General features: G+C 51.0%; 1 protein-coding gene across 1 annotated transcript in view; it reads left to right on the forward strand.

The window, feature by feature from the left end:
* EFCAB6 (EF-hand calcium binding domain 6) overlaps positions 1-17,330 on the forward strand; it is a gene marked incomplete at both ends in the record, with an annotated part of 146,412 nt that overhangs the window by 74,488 nt on the left and 54,594 nt on the right. The window contains 5 exons of the mRNA XM_084254883.1: positions 4,342-4,509; positions 5,580-5,636; positions 5,731-5,891; positions 7,972-8,115; positions 9,477-9,642. Of these exons, the coding sequence (XP_084111009.1) occupies positions 4,342-4,509; positions 5,580-5,636; positions 5,731-5,891; positions 7,972-8,115; positions 9,477-9,642 (696 nt within the window). The remainder of the gene's footprint in view (positions 1-4,341; positions 4,510-5,579; positions 5,637-5,730; positions 5,892-7,971; positions 8,116-9,476; positions 9,643-17,330) is intronic.

Raw genomic sequence — 17,330 nt, forward strand, 5'->3', positions numbered from 1 at the left:
TTACTATGCTCACTGCTTCAGGCTCCCTCTCCCCCGCTGTGTGCAGACGCTGTTATCATCGTCACTTGGGCCCTCTGCTGAGGAAGGAGGGCATCAGGGTGACCTGAGGCTGTCCACCAATGAGTGGTGAAGCCGGAATTCAAGCTGGGGGCCCCCTGACTCCCAGGGGGCCCCCACATCCCTGCCCAGCTGCCTGACAATGAGCTGACTGGGCCACCTCTTACAGACAGATGAAGGCCTCTGTGTGTTTACCCGCCTCTGCGTCTATTAGTATATTGAAAAAGTAATTTAATTAAAAGTAATGAAAGTCTTCATCTCTGTTAATGGAGAGCTGTGATAATGCTAAGCACTCCAAATATTAGCCTATTTAATTGTAATGTCAGGTATGCATTGTACATCATGCAACTGGACCAATTAACAGCTGGTGTGGGCAGGGAATGGGTGCCTACCCACACGGGGTCCAGCCGGAGCACTTAGCTGGGCACAGAGTGAACAGGGTAAGGGCCCGCAAGATAAGATCACACCCCGGAGTGTCACCCTGCAGCAGCCCTCACCCAGTGCTATAGAGCTGCAGCTTGCTTTCCTGCTGCGGCTCCCTGCCTCCTCCTCTGCCTTGGTCTTGACCACCTCTTGGAACCTGGGACAGATGAGAGAGCAGAGCAGAAGAGCTGGGGGTAGGCAGGATGGACTTTTCACCTAGCTGTAGAGGACAGCTGTGTGCCAGGCCCCTCTTCTGCTGAAGAAAGGGGTGCAGGTAGTTAGGAGAGGTAACTGCATTCAGCCTAAACACCCCTCCCCGACTGCCACCTTCAGCTCTCTGTGAGTAGACTGGTCATGTCATCACTCCCATTTAAGTCACGCGTGGTTCTCTCTCCTATCACCCGGAAAAATAATCTGTGTTCTGCCTATTCTCTGTTCTTATTCTTGGTGGTGTTATCTGCGGCTCACATGATTTCATAAGTAGGGAGTTCAAAAGAATCTCCCAAAAGTTATTAGAGTCAGTAACAAAGTTTAGAAGGACTCTGGGCAATACACAGAGACCAGTACTCATTCCTGAAACAGCAATCAACAAGTAGCAGAAGAATTTTAAAAATATTTCTAATAGTACTTTTTTAAATCAAATACCTGGAAATATATCTAACAGAAAATATGCAAATTCTTAATGTTGAAGGCTGCAAAAATTATAGAATATTATTATAGAAGTAATACCAATCCTTTACAAATTTCCTGAATACATAGGAGGAAGGAGTATTTCCTAACTCACTCTTCAAGGCCAATATCACACTGAAACCAAAGCCAGATAAAAAAATCTTACGAAAAGAACCACAAATCACTCTTTGATGAACATAGTTGCAAAAATTCTCAACAAAATGTAAGAAACTAAACCTAGCAACATACCAAGAGGACTGAATGCTTGCTACAACCATGTGAGCTTTATTCCAGGATTATAAGACTGGTTTCACTGCCCCCAAAATCAATTAACATAATATATTAATAGAATTAAGGACAAAGCTTTACAGTTATCTCAATAGATGCAGATAAAATGTTTGAAGAAGTCCAGCTCTCATTCATGACTGCTTTTAACAAACTAGGAACAAAAGGGAAGTTCCTTAACCTGGTAAGACACTTGTGATACACCTATGGCTGGCAGCGGAGTTAATGGCAAAAGACTGGATGCATTCCCCCGAAGGTCAGGAAAAACACAAGAAGTCTTGCTACTGCTGTTCAGTGTTGAACTGAAGTTCTCGACAGTGCAACCAGGAGGACAGAGATTAGAACGGGCAGAGTGAAAGCATGTGCTCAGACAACATGACCTCGCAGAAAGGAGGAAGCGCTAAGAGGCACACACACTGAAGTTGATAAGCTCAAGCTCATCAAGGGGTAAGGATGTAGAATCAATATCCAGAAATCAGTTACATTTCTATAAACTAGAAATGAAAAATCTGAGCATGAATGAAGCAGTCACACTCATGTTAGCATCAAGAAGAACAAAATACCTAGAAATGCACTTAAGAAGAGAAGGACAGGCCCATATGCTTAGCATCGCAAAACACCGTTCAGGAAAGTTGAAGATGTAAACAGTGACGAGACATCCCATGTTCATGGATGGGAGACTCAGTATGGACAGGATGGCAGTTCTTCCAGAACTGATCTGGAGTTCAGTGCAAGCCCCAACAAAATTCTAGTTGGCCTTTTTTTTTTTTTTTTTGCAAGAAAAAAGACATTTGCAAAAATTGAGACATTGATCTTAAAATTCATATGGAACGCCAAGGTTGAAGACAGCCAAAGTCATCTGGGAAGAGAGGAATGAAGTTAGAGCACCTCGCCTTCCAGATTTTGAACCTTAGTATTAAACTCCAGTAAAAAAAGATGCTGTGGTGCTGCCTAAGGATAGACATTGATCTACAGGACAAAATTGAGAAATAAATCCAGATTTTGTAGTCAATCCTGTTTTTACCAGTTCAGTAGGGGAAAGGATAATCATTTTAACGAATGGTGTTGGGACAGCTAGGTCATCACCTGCAGGAAGAGGAATTTAGACCCTTACCGTACTTATACAGCCACAGAAATGAACTAAAAACAAACCCCAGAACTAAGTAGCAAAGCTAAAATGGGGACCCATATGTAGGGGACTCATTAGGGGACCCATATGTACATCTTTGTGACCTTGTGTTAGTCAGATTGCTCAGAATATGCCACTGACACATAGGATCCATGAGAGGAAGTGTCAATAAATTGGACTTATCAAAGTGTTTGAAAATTTGGATACCATCAAGGAAGTGAAAAGACAGCCGAGCCTTTAAAATGGGCAGACGATATTAAGATGTTTCGTCAAAGATACACAAAGAGCCAATCGGCACATGAGAAGATGCTCAGCATCACTAAGCGGGGTGCCAGTCACCCTCGAGAGGACCCCCGCACCCACTGGAGTGGCGGTGATCAGCCTCCCAGACAAGAGTAAGTGTCTGCGAGGGAGGCCAGGGCGGCGGCACCCGCTTCCCCTGTGGTGGAGACGAGCCCCACAGCTGCCGGGGAAGCAGCACGGTCGTCGCAGTGCTGGGTCTTGCCACATGACCCAGCAGCCCCTCGTAGGCATCTTCCTTTGGGGAAAAATTAACCTAGAGGTCACGTACACATCGTCACTCAGAATTTCCAAACTGGAAACCGCCCAGATGTTCATCCGCTGAGACCAGACAGACAAAAGGTGGCACCTGCACACCACAGAGACAGGAAGAGGAGGAACAGGGTCCACTCTCCGTCACGGGCGAGCCTCCGGAACACTCAGTGGCCCGAATGGGTGAGCCACGCGCAGGGACACGTGCCCCGTGATTGTGGAACACGGCGTCCCCCGCGGGCAAGTGGGCACGGAGAGGCCAGAGCGCTTCGGCAGGAGCGGTGGCGGGGAGCGACCGCGTGGGGAAGCAGTGCGGCTTCTCTGGGGTGCGGGAAATGTGCTGCAGGGTAGTGGGGACGGCTGAGCAACACGGTCGCTTACTGAAAAATCGAGATCAGCGCACGACTCCCGTTTGGACATCAGAAAACAAGTCATTGCTCCCAAACCAAAAAGTGAACCATCCATACCTCCGAGTTAACTTTCCCTCACTCCCACCCTTCCCGGACCCCGGGCTCCGCAGTGGAGGCTGACGCTCACCCAGGGCTCGGTCCCTTCACGAGCCCTTCTGTCAGGCTCACGTTCTCTCTGCGCGGACACAGGGCGGCTGCGTTTCTCCTGCTTGTCCAGTAAACCGCATCTCTCCATTTTGATATTTAATTTACTTATTGATAATTTTTTATGCTGGGGGAAGAAACTCGCCACCCAGGGCTTCGCTCACGATGTGTTTTCTTTCGGCAACATGACTGAAATTTTTCTTGCTAAGTAACGGTCCCCTTAGTAATTGATGGGGTTGGCGGTGGTGAGGACGCGCGGGCGTGATCCATATTCTCAGTAAATTGGCAAGTTACGGTTGCATTCCGGGAAGCTGTGTGCCGGTGCTGACCCAGCCCAGCAGCCCCAGGTGGGGAGGGACGGGTGGGAGGGCCTGCCCAGCCCGGGGCACCAGCCCAAGGCTCCCCGTCCTCGTCCTCGAGAAGAGGGTTGCCCAGGTCCTCGAGAAGAGGGTTGCCCAGGTCTCCCGCGGGACGGTCTCCCGCCAGGTCCCGGTTGGAAGGCACCCACGAGGTCCCAGCACCGCCTGCCCACCCCGGTGCGTCCTCCGTGTTCCAGATCCTGACCCCCTAGGGCCCGAGCTCGTGTTTCATTTACTGGCGCTAAGTGCATGTGATGCTTGTCCTTCCTTTTTGCTTTTCTCTTGAAAATTCCCTTCTACGCGCTCTGCTCAGAAACCCGCGGGGCAGCTCACCGGGCAGGAGCTGCGGCACATCCTCAGCTGCTCGGTGGTGAAAACCAGCGACGCGGAATTCAAGGAGCTGATGCAGCAGCTGGACCCCGAGGACACCAAGCGGGTGGACATCAGCGCGCTTATGCACCTGCTCGAAGGGGACCCGAAGGTGAGCTCGGCGACGGCCCCGGGTTTGCTGCTCGGGCTGCGGCAGGAAGCGCAGCGTCCCCAGTGACGTAAGAGCCACGGAGGGGCACGTTACATTTATTCACGCCGTCCCGCTTTTCACCCGAGTTGATTCCCACTTCAAGGGGAGTTCAGTGCTTGAGTTTGTGCAGCTTTAACATTTAGCTTCCAAACCTGGCTGCGCCTCGACGACGCCTGGGCGGGTTCACTGTTAGAAATGCTTCTCGATAGCTGTCGCAGTTCAACCTTTACAGAACTTTTCAAAATCAGGTGCGTTTCGACGAGGGCTGTGATGTTGCTGCGAGAGGAGCCAGCGGCGCTCAAACCTTCTGGCGGCTCTCGGGGCTTGCAGGCCCAGGCAGATTTCCCAGGGGGTGAGGAGGTGCCTGTGGTCCGGCCTGGAGCCTCTCGCTGTCTCAGGGCGTCTGGTCCTCGGCACCCCCCAGCCTCCTGCAGCACCTGCCCGATTCCCTGCCGGCTCCTCCCGCCTGCTGGGGCCCTTGTCGTTCACCCTCCCCAACGCCTCCCAGAAAGCCCGTCCTGTGGCCCGACCTGCGGCCCCATCCACACCCTGCCCCGGCACAGAGCCGCGGGGGACCTGCTGTTTTGCATCACTCTGAGATAATCTCTTTAGTATAAATCTTCTGAAATGGAACTATTGGGCCAGAGAATCTATCTTTTATTTTTTTAATTATTTTAAAAGAGGAAAATATGTTTAAAGCACAACACACAGAAGCCGCAGCGGGGCCCTGGGGACGGCCCCTCCCGCCTCTTGCTCGAGTCCGAGACCCCCCCTCGTGCTGAGGCCCCGCTGCCACCCCGCACCCTGAGTCGGCCTTTATTAAATTTCTAGGTGGATTTTTTAATGCTTAGTATACTTTTAAAAAAGTAAGTGTGAGTTCAATGTTAAGGCCCTGTTTCCGGGGGGGCCTGAGGGCCAGGCTGACCCGCCGCAGGTCTCTGACCCTGGGCCGGGGGCGAAGTGGCGTCCAGGGGCCCGAGTCCCAGCGCCTCGGGGGGCGACGCTGGCTGAGGCGCTTCCTCTCCCGGCAGACAAGGAAGACGCTCTCCTGCCCGGACACGGAGGAGCCGCTCCTGGCCTGGGATTCCGTGAGTCCACCCTCCTCTCCTTCAGCGCCGCCCGCCCCGCCCGCTGCTCCCACCAGGCCGCAACCCGGCGCCTGGCGCCCGGTCTCTCCGCCAGGTGGAGGAGATTGTTCGCGACTCGGTCTCCAGGCGTCTGCAGTATTTTCACAACATGCTACGGTCCTATGATCTCGACGACACGGGGCTCATCGGGCGAAATAACTTCAAGAGAATCATGCGCGCCTTCTGCCCGTTCCTGACGCCGGGCCACTTGGTGAAGTGAGTTGGGGGCACAGTGTTCGCGCACGCCGTGTCTCCATCCCGTCGGGTCCCCAACTCTCAACCTCTTCCTAGGTGTTTTGTAATATTGATGGCCGAGGGTCCAGCCTGTGCGTCCGCGCTGGCCCTGGGCACAGCCTTCCCGGCTGGCTGTGACGCAGAGAGCGGCGAGGGCCAGGCCCTGCTCACTCACAGCCGCTGCGAGGCGGCGCCAGGACGGCCCGGCTCTCCGGGACACTGGAGCTCTTCGTCCTTGTCGCCCAGGTGCCTGGCAGTGACCCGCCAACCCGCAGCCTGGGGCTGAACTAGCTTTTGTTTCCCTTTTTAAACTCAGTCTGCAGCGGGCGAGGGAAGCTGGAAGGGCAGGGGTGGCATCAGATGCCAAAAATCAGGGACCTTGAGCAGAAGGGGGAGCAGGGTCTCGGCAGCCGCACAGCGTCTGTCTGTGATTGCGGCTCTGGCCTTCGCTGCGCGTGGCCCCACGGAGGGCCCAGGGCTGACGAGGGTTCTCTCTTCCCAGAGTGCCTGCCGCAGGGGGCCGTCCCGCGCCATGGGCCTGCAGAGACCCCTTTGTGCCTAGTGGGGGGTGGGGTGGGGGTGGGAGACACAGACACCACAGCCTGGCATCTAAGCTGCACTCAGCTTGGAATCGGGGGCACTTCCTGGCGTGAGGCGCTTGCGCCTGGCGGGGAAAGGGTGTGTGGGGGGTGGCAGGGAGAGCGCGGGGTGAAGGGCATGTGGCAGGTCTGGGACTCGGGGCTTGAGAGGGTCTGGGAGGTGACTGGCCAAGGGCACCCCTCATCTCCCGCAGTGCAGGCGGAGGAGCCCATCGCTGAGGGGGCTGGGGGTGCGGTTGGGGGCTTGGACAGAGGCGTAAGGGCAGGAACAACTTCCCGGAGGGAAGAGAAGGGAGGTCTGTCTCCGTCGGGAGGAAGCTGTCCCCGCGCTTCGGGTGCAGGCTCCCCCTCGGGCCCCGCTTCTCCTTGAACACGTGACTCTGGAAGCGAGCGGCCTTTGCCACCACCATGCCCGGGAAGCAGCCGCTGGCCGTGCAGGCGAGGTAGCAGGAAGCAGGTGATCGGTCCTGACGCCATGGCTTTGCCTGCCAGAGGCTGGGGCTGGGCACGAGACTTCCTGTGGCTTGGTTAAATCTAGGTTAATCAGTAGAAAAAGTCAAAATTAAATCAGCTGTCCCTGCAAGTGAGAGAAACGCAAATTTGCAAACATACCTAAGAGGCAATACGCAGAGCTGGCGAGGAGGTGGAGGGGGCGCTCTCCGGTGGGCAGGCGGGGGTGCAGGTGAGACGACCCTTTGGAAACAGGGTGGTCTAGCTAGAATCCCCCCAAAATGGAGCAACCCTTTGTTGGAAGTACCCGCTGCACCCGCTATCCTGTGTAACAGGTGTGATAGTAACAGATGTCCGTGACTCAGGGTGTTTCTGGGAAGCAACTGGCCGGCCTTGCCAGGGGGTGGGTTGGGTGTGGTGGGAAGGAATCGAGGCCGAGAGAGTCCACGCTCTGGCCCGGGGGCTCAGGACTGTCATCGAGTAACCGGCGGCTGAAGCCCCCTGGCGGGGGTGCTGGTGAGGCTGGAGAGCCCAGGGCAAAGGAGAACAAGTCTGGGGGGCATGTAGACTCTGAATGGAAGTAGAAGGGACTGCAGGAACAGCCCAGGCCTCAGGGTTCGGGATTTCAGCCTTTTCAAATCTTCGGGGATTCCAGGGTCGGCCGTTCCCGCCCCCACCGCGCCAATCATCCAGAGGCTGCCGCGGGCCCTGAAGGAGACCGTCCTCTGTTGATGGACATTCAGTTTGTTTGCAGGTTTTGCCGAGTCCAGGGGTAGCAGCACAGGTTGTGCAGGCGTCTGCATGGAGACTCGCGCCTGCTCTCTGGGGAGAGGCTCGAGGGTGGCACATGTGTCCACCGTTACCCGCTGTCTGCCGAGGCCGTCACACCCACACATCCCAGGCTTCCTGGGAGAGTTGCAGTCCCTCCAGCCCTGGCCAGCATGCCGAGGGGCCGCCCTTTTTTAAATCTCAGCCATTCCAGTGGGGGTATTCCAATTATTTTTGAAATTCAGACTCTGCAGCAAGTCTCAGGACCCGACTTCGGGAAGGATCCTCTACAAGCAGTTCTTGGCCGACATAGGGATTCCAAGCCCGGCCGCCATCTCTCCTGAGCTCCATCCCCTGGAGGAGCAGCCGCAGCCAGATCTTTCTGCAGGGTAAGAGAAATCAAGGTTAAACCACAGCACCCACAGAGGAATAGATCGTTAGTAAATATTTGTTGACTAAATGAGTATTTTAATATTTTATTATTTAAATAAGAAAGATGGCAAGCTATAAATACAGTGATTAGAGTCAGGGACTCTTAGAGCAAGCGGAGTGCTTAGGGATTAGTGCCTTGACCTGTTAATTCTAGAAATGAAGCAAGGACACCTGAGCGGCCTTGGGACTGGCCTGGGGTGTTCACCTACGGCTGGCTGTCGGGCCGGATGCTGGGGTGCTGGGCCCCCAGAGAACCTGTCTGCCCCTCGGCTGTTACACACTCACTCTCACGTTCATTCTTTCCCAGAAACTTGGATTCCTCACCACTGCAAAATACACCCATTAAACCGCTTAACATTTTCTAACATGAATGATAGAATTATTAAAATGATTGCCAAATTGAATTGTGACAATAAAGCATACTCAGTGAGTCTATTAAAAATTGGACTGATGAATATTCTTGTCCTTCTTCATTTTGAAAAATATAGGTTTAGGCTAATGAAAAGATATTATTGTAACTTGCCTGTTCATGGCTTATATAAATCCACAAGGAAAGGGAAAGCGTGGAAGGAGGCGGGAGACCGCGCTTTGTCATGTGCCCTTAAAACATTCATAAGTGTCAAGGATAGGAGAATTTTAATAGTATGCTAATGAAATTTGAATATCGGGCATTTCAGTAGTAGCTATTTTATAAATGGGCAGAAAGATGGTGTTTAAAGAGCAAGGTTGCACGTTCTGTGAGCAGACAGGTCTGTGTCTTAAAATCAGTGAAAGAAGTCAAGGCAGTTGAGCTTTTCACAAAATGTGGGCATTCCCGTAGCACCCCGAGAGGAGGAGAGTGGGCGAAGTCACCCTCCAGGAGATCAGGTGGCTGATGTCCCCTCAAAGCGCAGCCCCAGGGTGGACACCCAAGGAAGCAGCTGTCTCCCCTGTCCCCCACGACACGCCCGCCCACCATGTGTGATTACGCTGCATGGTGCAGTGGACTTTGTGCATCGCTGCAGCCTTCCCCTCGTTCCAGGGTTTGATGACTCCCCTAATCTAGTTCCCACAAAACAGCCCACTTAGCTTCACGCTTGAGAATGGGCTCTGACTTCTTGCGTTCCCGGTTCAGGAAAATGCCCCCTCTTGGCTGTGTCTGCCTGGTGGGCTCCACCACCCTCGCCAGCTCCGAGCACAGCTGAAAGTACCAGCCTGGGTGGTGCAAACCCCCGCCCCGTCACGCCATTGCCCTGAGCACTTTCCGGCTCACGCAGGGCAGGCTGTGAGGCCCTGTCCTGGGGGCGTGTGCTGGTCTAATGCCCGCTTGGAATTGCAGAGCCGCGCCCGCTAAGGAGAGCACCTCCACCAAGACCATGACCAAGGATCAAGTGATGGAAAGGCTCAAGGCCTGCGTCCAGCAGCAGGACCCAGCACTCAGAAAGCGGTTTCTGGACTTCAGCAAGGAGCCTGACGGCAAGATCAGCGCTCTGGACTTCAGGAAGGTGGGGCCGCACCCCTGGCGGCTTTCGTCCCTGCAGAAGTGGGTGGTTTTGTTGTACGAACCTGCTTGGGGGGACAGTTCTCAGTAACCGTTGGCTCCGGGGCAGGGACGATCGCTTCTAGGCATCTTTCAACCGTCTGAAAGGATTCTTTTGGCCAAAAATCGTCTTTATCACCTTTGTCAGAGAAGCCCTTTGATAAGGATGTGGCTGGCTTGGGGACTGAAGCGTTTGTCGGAGGCCTGGTGTATGCGCTCACTCGGGTGCCTTGCCGACCTTCCAGGCACCTGGCCCGCATCTTGGGGCAGAATGTGGTGGGCACAGAAGCTCAGAGGCAGCTGGCGAGGAGCCCCGGGTGCTCTGCTCAGAGCTGCGCCTTGTTCCTCCAGAAAGTGAGGAAACCCTGGCAGTACGAGCCGCCGGGCGCAGAGCGCCGGTTTGCATGTGCTTATGGGAGCTGGTGAGGTTCTGCCAGCAAGGACTCAACGCGAAGGTTCTGCATAGACTTCTCAGGAATTAATTTAAATGATTGCTTAAAATTCCTATTGTCATCCCTCCAGCTAATCATCTTCAGCTATTTTTAAGGAAGTATTTCAGCCACTGTGGTCTGCGTGGGCCGGTTTAGAAGAAGGCAGTGACATGTATTTCCGAGAAGAGAATAGTTATACTGGTAGCTGCTCTTCATTGCAAGCCTGCGCCCGCCCGGCGCGGAAACAGGCCCTTTAGCCTCTGCCTCCAGGCTCTGGCCGAGCATCGGGAGGTGAGGAGGGCGTGCGGGTGGTGAGGCAGGATTGGAGGCTGTTGAGCGATCCCGGCCTCCCCTCCCCAAAGCAAAGCAAACCAGAGGCGTGTGGACCCCACAGCTGTGTGAGCGGGCAGCGGGCCTGCAGGGGTCGAGTCCAGAAAGGCTCGGGCCAGGGCTGACACAGAGCGGGCATCCTCGAGGCCAAGGACGGCGCCTGGTTTCCAGCCGGGAGTCAGCTGAGTTCCCGTAGGGCTCGGATGTCGGCGCCCCGTCGGCGGCGTTAGATGCACAGATGTTTTCTCCAGTTCAATTAGGGTGTCTTTTCGCAAAACAAGATATTTAAAAAACTCTTTCTTGTGCGTTGTGGCCACTTTTGTGAGGAGGGACAACACAGAGATAAGGGGGCAGTGAGGGGCACTTTCGGAGTAGCAGGCACGGGCGGCGCGAGCTTTATGTGTCGTCATTGCCTTGTGCTCTTCCTGCCTCGTTCCTGCTGTTACCTGGACTGCGTTCTTCTTCCACTCGGCTGGGATTTAATTGGCTTTTCTTTTTCTAGTTTCTTGAGAGACAGTGTTGTTAGCTGCTTTTCAGCCTCCGTGCACGTGGGTGCGTGTCGGTGGCTGCGTGGCCCGGTGAGGACAGGGCTGGCCCGACTGGAGCATATTCTCATTACCACGTGCTTCAGAATCTTGCACCATGTCCCTCTGATTTCTTCCTTCCCCTTGTTCCTGGTTTATTTGGAACGTGTATGGTTTAATTTCCGAGCAGTTGGGATTCTCTGCTCCATCTTCTGTTATTGATATAACGTTGATTCCACTGCAGTCAGAGAAGATTGTCTAAAAGTCTAAATGACTCCTCTTGTAGAGACTAGGATTATGGAGCAGCAGGAGTCAATTTTGGTAGAAGCTCCATGAGCACTGGAGAAGAACGTGCCGTCACAGATGACCAGCCCCCCAAATCTTGAGGGGGTTGATTTTATTAACCGTGCTCCTGGGACATCTGTATTCTCCCCACATTGTTTTTAAGATTTATTTATTTATGCATACAAGAACTGGGGTACAGGCCAGAGGTACGGAGGGTGAGAGGATTCACCAGAGACAGAGCAGGGAGCAGAACAGGCAGACTGACTGAAACACATTGCTGAGGGGAGCAGCGGGTGAGTCAGGAGAGGTCTGCTGCACCATGTGGGTAGCTCCCTGGCTGCCTGGGAATCAAATTCATGCTGTAGTGGCTGCAGATAGCTTCACAGCGCTGTGCTTAATCCCTTGTGCCACCAGGGAGGCCCCTCCCCACATCTTTGTCAGCTCCTCCCGTTGGCCTTCACGAGAAGGGTGGTGGTCCCTCGTCTGCCTGTGGATTTGTCTGCTGAGATCCTTTTTGGTTCTGTTGATTTTTGCTTTATTCACTTTGGAGCTAAATTATGGGACACACAGATTTAAATCGCTGAAACTCCCTGTGAAGTGTCTCCTTCCTCACAGTGACTTGCCTCTCCAGAGGCAAAGCAAAGCAGCGCGACTTGCCTGCCAGCCCGTTTGTTGGGTGAGCGCATGGATCCTGGGCAGTTTGGTGAGGGTCATGTGGTCTGCCCTCGCCACCCTTCCCGTCCAGGCTTCTGGGTGTTTACTTTAAAGTCACCCTCTGACAGGCAGCACATGACTGCTTTCTCACAAGCTGTCACGTGCCAGCCTCCGTCCTCTACTGGCTGTACCTGTCCCTTATGTATTAAATTGCCAGTATCAGGCTTTATAGCATCGTCTTGATGTTTCTTTTCTGACCCAGCTGCCTCACATATTCTCTTTCTGTCCTTTCTTGTCTTCTTTTAGGTTATTCAACTCTTGCTAGTGTTCTGCTTCCCCTCCTTCTGTCAGTTTTATTGAAATTACAGTGGGGTTGTGGCCTGTGTCCTTGTCTTATGGCATGGAGGCAAATGGAAATTACACTTGCCTCTCGCCTAACAGTGCTCCAATCTAAAATACTTCAATTTTAAGTTAAAAATATTTCAATTTCATTTACTCCTCCTCTCTCTTGTTATTCTTGTCCTGTGTCTTAATTTTGCAGGTATGTTAAATCCCCAAAGACACGACGATTAGTTTTCAAAGTGAATCAACAGTCACGTGTATCTGCATGTTTACCCCACAGTCTCCCATCTTAGTTTCTGTGTTTGCATCTGGAGTCATTTTCAGTCTGCAAAAATCCCTCCCTTTATGGTTTTTAAGGAACTCTTGGAATGTGCACGGTTCATCAGGTCCCCTTAGTTTCTACCCCACATCCTTCTCTGTCCAGGACCCCAGCCTGGGCCCCACACGGCATGGTGTCTCCTGAGACCCTCTGGGCAGCACAGGCTCTCAGAATTCCCTCACTTTTGATGACCTTGACTCTTATGAGAGGTAGATATTTTGTAAATTGTCCCTCAATTGAGACTTGTCAAATATTTTCCCCAGGATTAGACTGAGGTCATGTGTTTTGGGGAGAAAGACCTCAGAGGTAAAGGGCCCATCCCCTCCCGTCCTGTGGGGCCACACACCACAAACACGACCCTTTACCGTGGCACTGACCTTGCTCACCCAATGAGGCGTGTCTGGGGGGCAGCTCACCACCAGGTCACTTTTCTTCCCTCTTTCTTTGCATACTCAGAGGTGGGCAAAGTCTCCTCACACAGTCCACACGTAGGGCATGAACCTGGTCCTCTCTTTGAAAGGGCAGAATATCAACATAGATTATTTAGAATTCTCCTCCTTAGAAAATTTGTCTCTCCTTCTCTATTTTATTTATATCAATATAGACTCATGCCTCATTATCCTTTAAATGCCTATGTGATTCCATTTTCATTCATAATATTGGTAATATTCTTAGTCTTTTCTCTCTGCTCTTGAATAGTCTAGCTAGAGATTTTTCACTTTTATTGATCTTTTTAGAAATAAACTGTGGTTCCATTGATTTTCTCTACTGTTTTTCCACATTTCATTGGTTTCTGCTCTTACCCTTATTATTTCTTGTACTTACTTACAGCTACTTATTTTGGGCTTCGTTTGCCTGACACACACAAGGGGAATTTTCTTGAAACAGTCACCTTGAGAAGCTGGCAGTGTTCCTGGTGGTAAAGGTATGCTCCGCCCAAAGACAGGCCCCAGGAGTTCCTCCTTCCCGGCTAATCTTCGTGCAGCCTGCAGCAATTTGTCAGAATGGCTACTGTGCCTCTGCTCTAGGTAAACTAGTCCTGGCTGTGATTCTCTGTGTCCACCTCTTTTTCCAGAATCCAGAGTCCTCCACAACTCTAAAAAAGTCTTTGGTTTTCAGTTTGTTCAGCTTTTTTCTTATGGCACCAGTGGAAGTTATGACTTCTGAGCTCCTTGCACATTGAACCTGGGAGCAGAAATCCACTCTTACTTTGTAAAGATATTTTAGCAGGGGATAGCATTTTAGGTTGGCAATTATTTTCTTTCAGGTTCCAGGTCATACTTCATTGCATTATGGCTTCTGTCAGTTCTGTTGATAAATAAACCATCGGTCTTATTGTTGCCTATTTGAGTGCAGTGTGTCTGTTTTTTGTTCTTTAGCCATGTTTGAGAGTTTCCTTTCTGCCTTTGGATGCATCCCTTTCACCGGCTGTGTCTAGATGTGCCTTTACATGCGTGCCTCCTGTGGGCTCTGCAGCTTCTCTTGAATCTTAGGTTGCCATGTATAATTAAAAATCTTTGTGAAAGAAATCTCAGCTATTATCTCTTCCTTCCCTTATGCCCCATCCTCACCGTCCTTCTTGAACTCCAATGATGTTCATGGGCTCCACTTGTCTCTTCCAGTCTCTTGTGCTCTGTTGATCCTTTCTTGCCTGCACTTCAGCCCCAGTATTTTCCATTGACCTCTTCTTGTTCAGTGATCTGTGTGCTGCGTTTTCTAATCTGTGGCTGGTGGTTTTCATATAGTTCCTAATTTTAGTGTCATATATTCTTTGATGTGTGGAATGTCCATTTGATTATTGTCAATACATTCCAATATACCTGTCTTTTCTTTTGCTGTCCAAATGCTCCTGCATTTTCTTGAAATGTATTCATAGATATTTAAAAAATCTTTTTTCTGCTAACTTCTGGATCACCTGTAGATATTTTCCTGCTGTTTGTTGCTTTACTTATGGCTTCTATCAGTTTACTGAATGCCAGATATTGTGTTAAGAAAATTGAGAGGCTCTGGAAAATGGGTCACCCTTTCCTTTGCTGGGCAGAGTGGGGTGTGGTAGCCTTAATCCAGTTAGGGATGGAGTTAATTTGAGGCCAGAATGCAGTTTCTCAAAGTTTCATTTGCTTTTTGTTTTGTTTTGTTACTCCTGTTTCTAGGATGCAGGGTGCCAAGTTTCAAACTCTGAGCCCCTGCCCCTGAGAAATTCTGAACTCTAACCTTTGCTTCCTCAGGACCACAAGGCAACAAACAAACAGACAGTCCCTTGTGCTGTACTAGTCTTTGTCTGCATTTTCACTCTTCTGCCCCTTATAGCCTCAGGATCCAGCCAGAGTCTTCAGGAACTCTGGCAGTGTCAGCTCAGTTCCCTGCTCTCCCTTCTCTGAGGGATCTAGCTGCTTGTCTGTGCCCTTGGTCTCTGCATTGCTGCAAGCTCCTCATTAGCTCCACTTGTTTCTTTTCCTATTGGTGGTGACCATCTGCCTAGGTGTCCACTCCAACCCTAGACCTCTTTCCTGGCTCCCAGACCAGTGAGGGACTCACCTCTCCTCTGGGTTCCCAGGTCCCCTCCTCTGCAGACTTCTGTCCCTTTGAGTACTCATGGCCTTAGCAGCTCTCAATTCCCTGAAACAGTGCTTCTGTGTATTTGTTTTTAGTGCAAGCCTAGATCAGTGCTCCAGTGAACATCAGCCCTCTCTTTTTTGATGGGCCTTCACTTCTTTTTTCCTTTTAAACTGCATCTCCTATGTGTCTGTGCATGCTGATGCTGTTATATCGAAGGGATGGATTCCCAGGAGTTGGATCACTTAGACTAAGACATTATTGTTTTACTTTTGCACGTGTTGCCTGTTTGCTTTATTAAAAAAGACGAGAGTAATTCATTTTCCTGGGAATATTTCTATCCATGTGTGAGAGGAGCTTCTTCTCTCACCCGTTACCAAAAGACATTCTAACTCTTAAATTTTTGCTGGTCTGATTGTTTTACAGTGATAGCTCACTTTAACTTTCATTTGCATTCATTTCCCTGAATGCTAGTAGGGAATTTATTCTTCCCTTTCCTTTTTCTTTATTTATTTTTGGCCATAACAATTTGTTCTTTAGTGAGTTGCCTATTTACATCCTTTGTCCTCTTGTCAATTTAGAAGGATTATTGGCTTACGACAGACGTCATTGTTTATCCTGCTTTCATAAGAAACCCAGGAATCCTGGTTTCTCCCGCCCTCTGCGTTCTGACCCCTGGGGCTGTGTCCCCCAGATCCTCTGTATCTCTCATCCCTGACCCTGCCTTGACCCTCTCAGCCCCATTTGCACCAACTCAGTTCTACTTCTGCAGACACTGAAATCTTTTCCGCTTTTGTTCAACTAACTATGTTGATCTTCCTTTCTTCCTTTTTCTTCTTTTTAAGAATAAATTCGGGGTTTGTAGCCTTGGTTAATAAGGTGTCGTTCCTTTCTGCCCCCGTGTCCCCTTCCCATATTTCACAGATATCTAGATTTTCTTGCAATAATTTTTATTGTTTTGTATTTTAATGTGAATGCTTAATTCATTTTGGAATTCATTACTGCATGTGGGGTAAGAGGGAGCACGTCCATGTATCCCACCGAGTGAGCCTCTGTTCCTGATGACCTCCTCTTTGTCCTGGGACTGACTCAGAATTCTCACTTCATTCCCCCGGTCTGGGCAGCTCTTTCTGTATCAAAGCACCTGGGTCTTTATGTTTTGTAAACTAGATCTTCCCTCATTTTTCTGTCGTTTTACATTTTCACATAGTCTCAGGCCAGGTTTCTATTTTCCCATTATCAACATTGTCCAGTTACCCTCCCTTCCCTGTGTTACTGGGATCATCATTGGACTTGGCTAGCTTTCTGTCCTGAAAACCTATCTGCTCTTGAAATGTAGAGTCTTCACACTTCGTTACTGAAGGGCTGGGTCCATCTGCCCAGGCACACACTAAGATCTTGCACGAGGGCAAATGGGCGAGGTTTGGGGTGTTTGCCTCTGAAATTAAACAAGTCTGGTCAATGCACTTGTTCTATCGGACCCTCCCCTCGAGCACCTTACCTTTTGTTCTCAGACCGAGACTGTCTCATTTCACAATCGTGAAGGTTGCATGGAGGTTCAACATCTTGTCCTTCTGTTAGCCCAGCTCAGTGTCGGTCTCGTTGGGGTCTCTGGGAACAGTACATTGAAAAACAACCAAACAACTAAGGCACGGCACGACTGCCATCCATTTCCACTGTCGTCATCATGTCTGCAGGGAAAGAGGAAAGGGAAAGCCTCACTGCATTCTAGGTCGGTGGTTGAAGGTCCAGAGTGGGCTGCTAAGGCTGGAGGGAGGATTGTTCTGGAAATGCGTGCAGTACTGTCACAACGACCAGGCGAGATGAGATCAGGTGCACCAACCAGACCTAGCTTGAGCACTAGAAGTTTCTAGGTCGGGGCAGGGGAGTCCATGGGGATTCTGGTGTGTTTCTAGTGCTCACAACATCACCCCCAAATTTACAGAATTCCATAGATTCAGAGAGCCGGCAAGCACCTCAGTGCTCATGCTCTGGCTCCTCCCTTGCTCCCACTTGGTGACCCCATGATGCTGGCCTGGGTCATGTGGCTTTCTGTGACGGGGAACGTGGCCAAGGAGACTTGCGCCTCGGACCCTGCTAAAGTCCACTTGTGTGGTCTGCTGGGTCTTGTGCTCCAGTGGTCTGCTGCTGGGCCAGCTGCTGTCCCCTCAGTTTGGTCTCTAGACTTAAATGCTCATGGAACTGGCCTAAC

The sequence above is a fragment of the Talpa europaea genome (genome assembly GCF_964194135.1).
Source record: "Talpa europaea genome assembly, chromosome: 15".
Taxonomy (NCBI): Eukaryota; Metazoa; Chordata; class Mammalia; order Eulipotyphla; family Talpidae; genus Talpa; species Talpa europaea.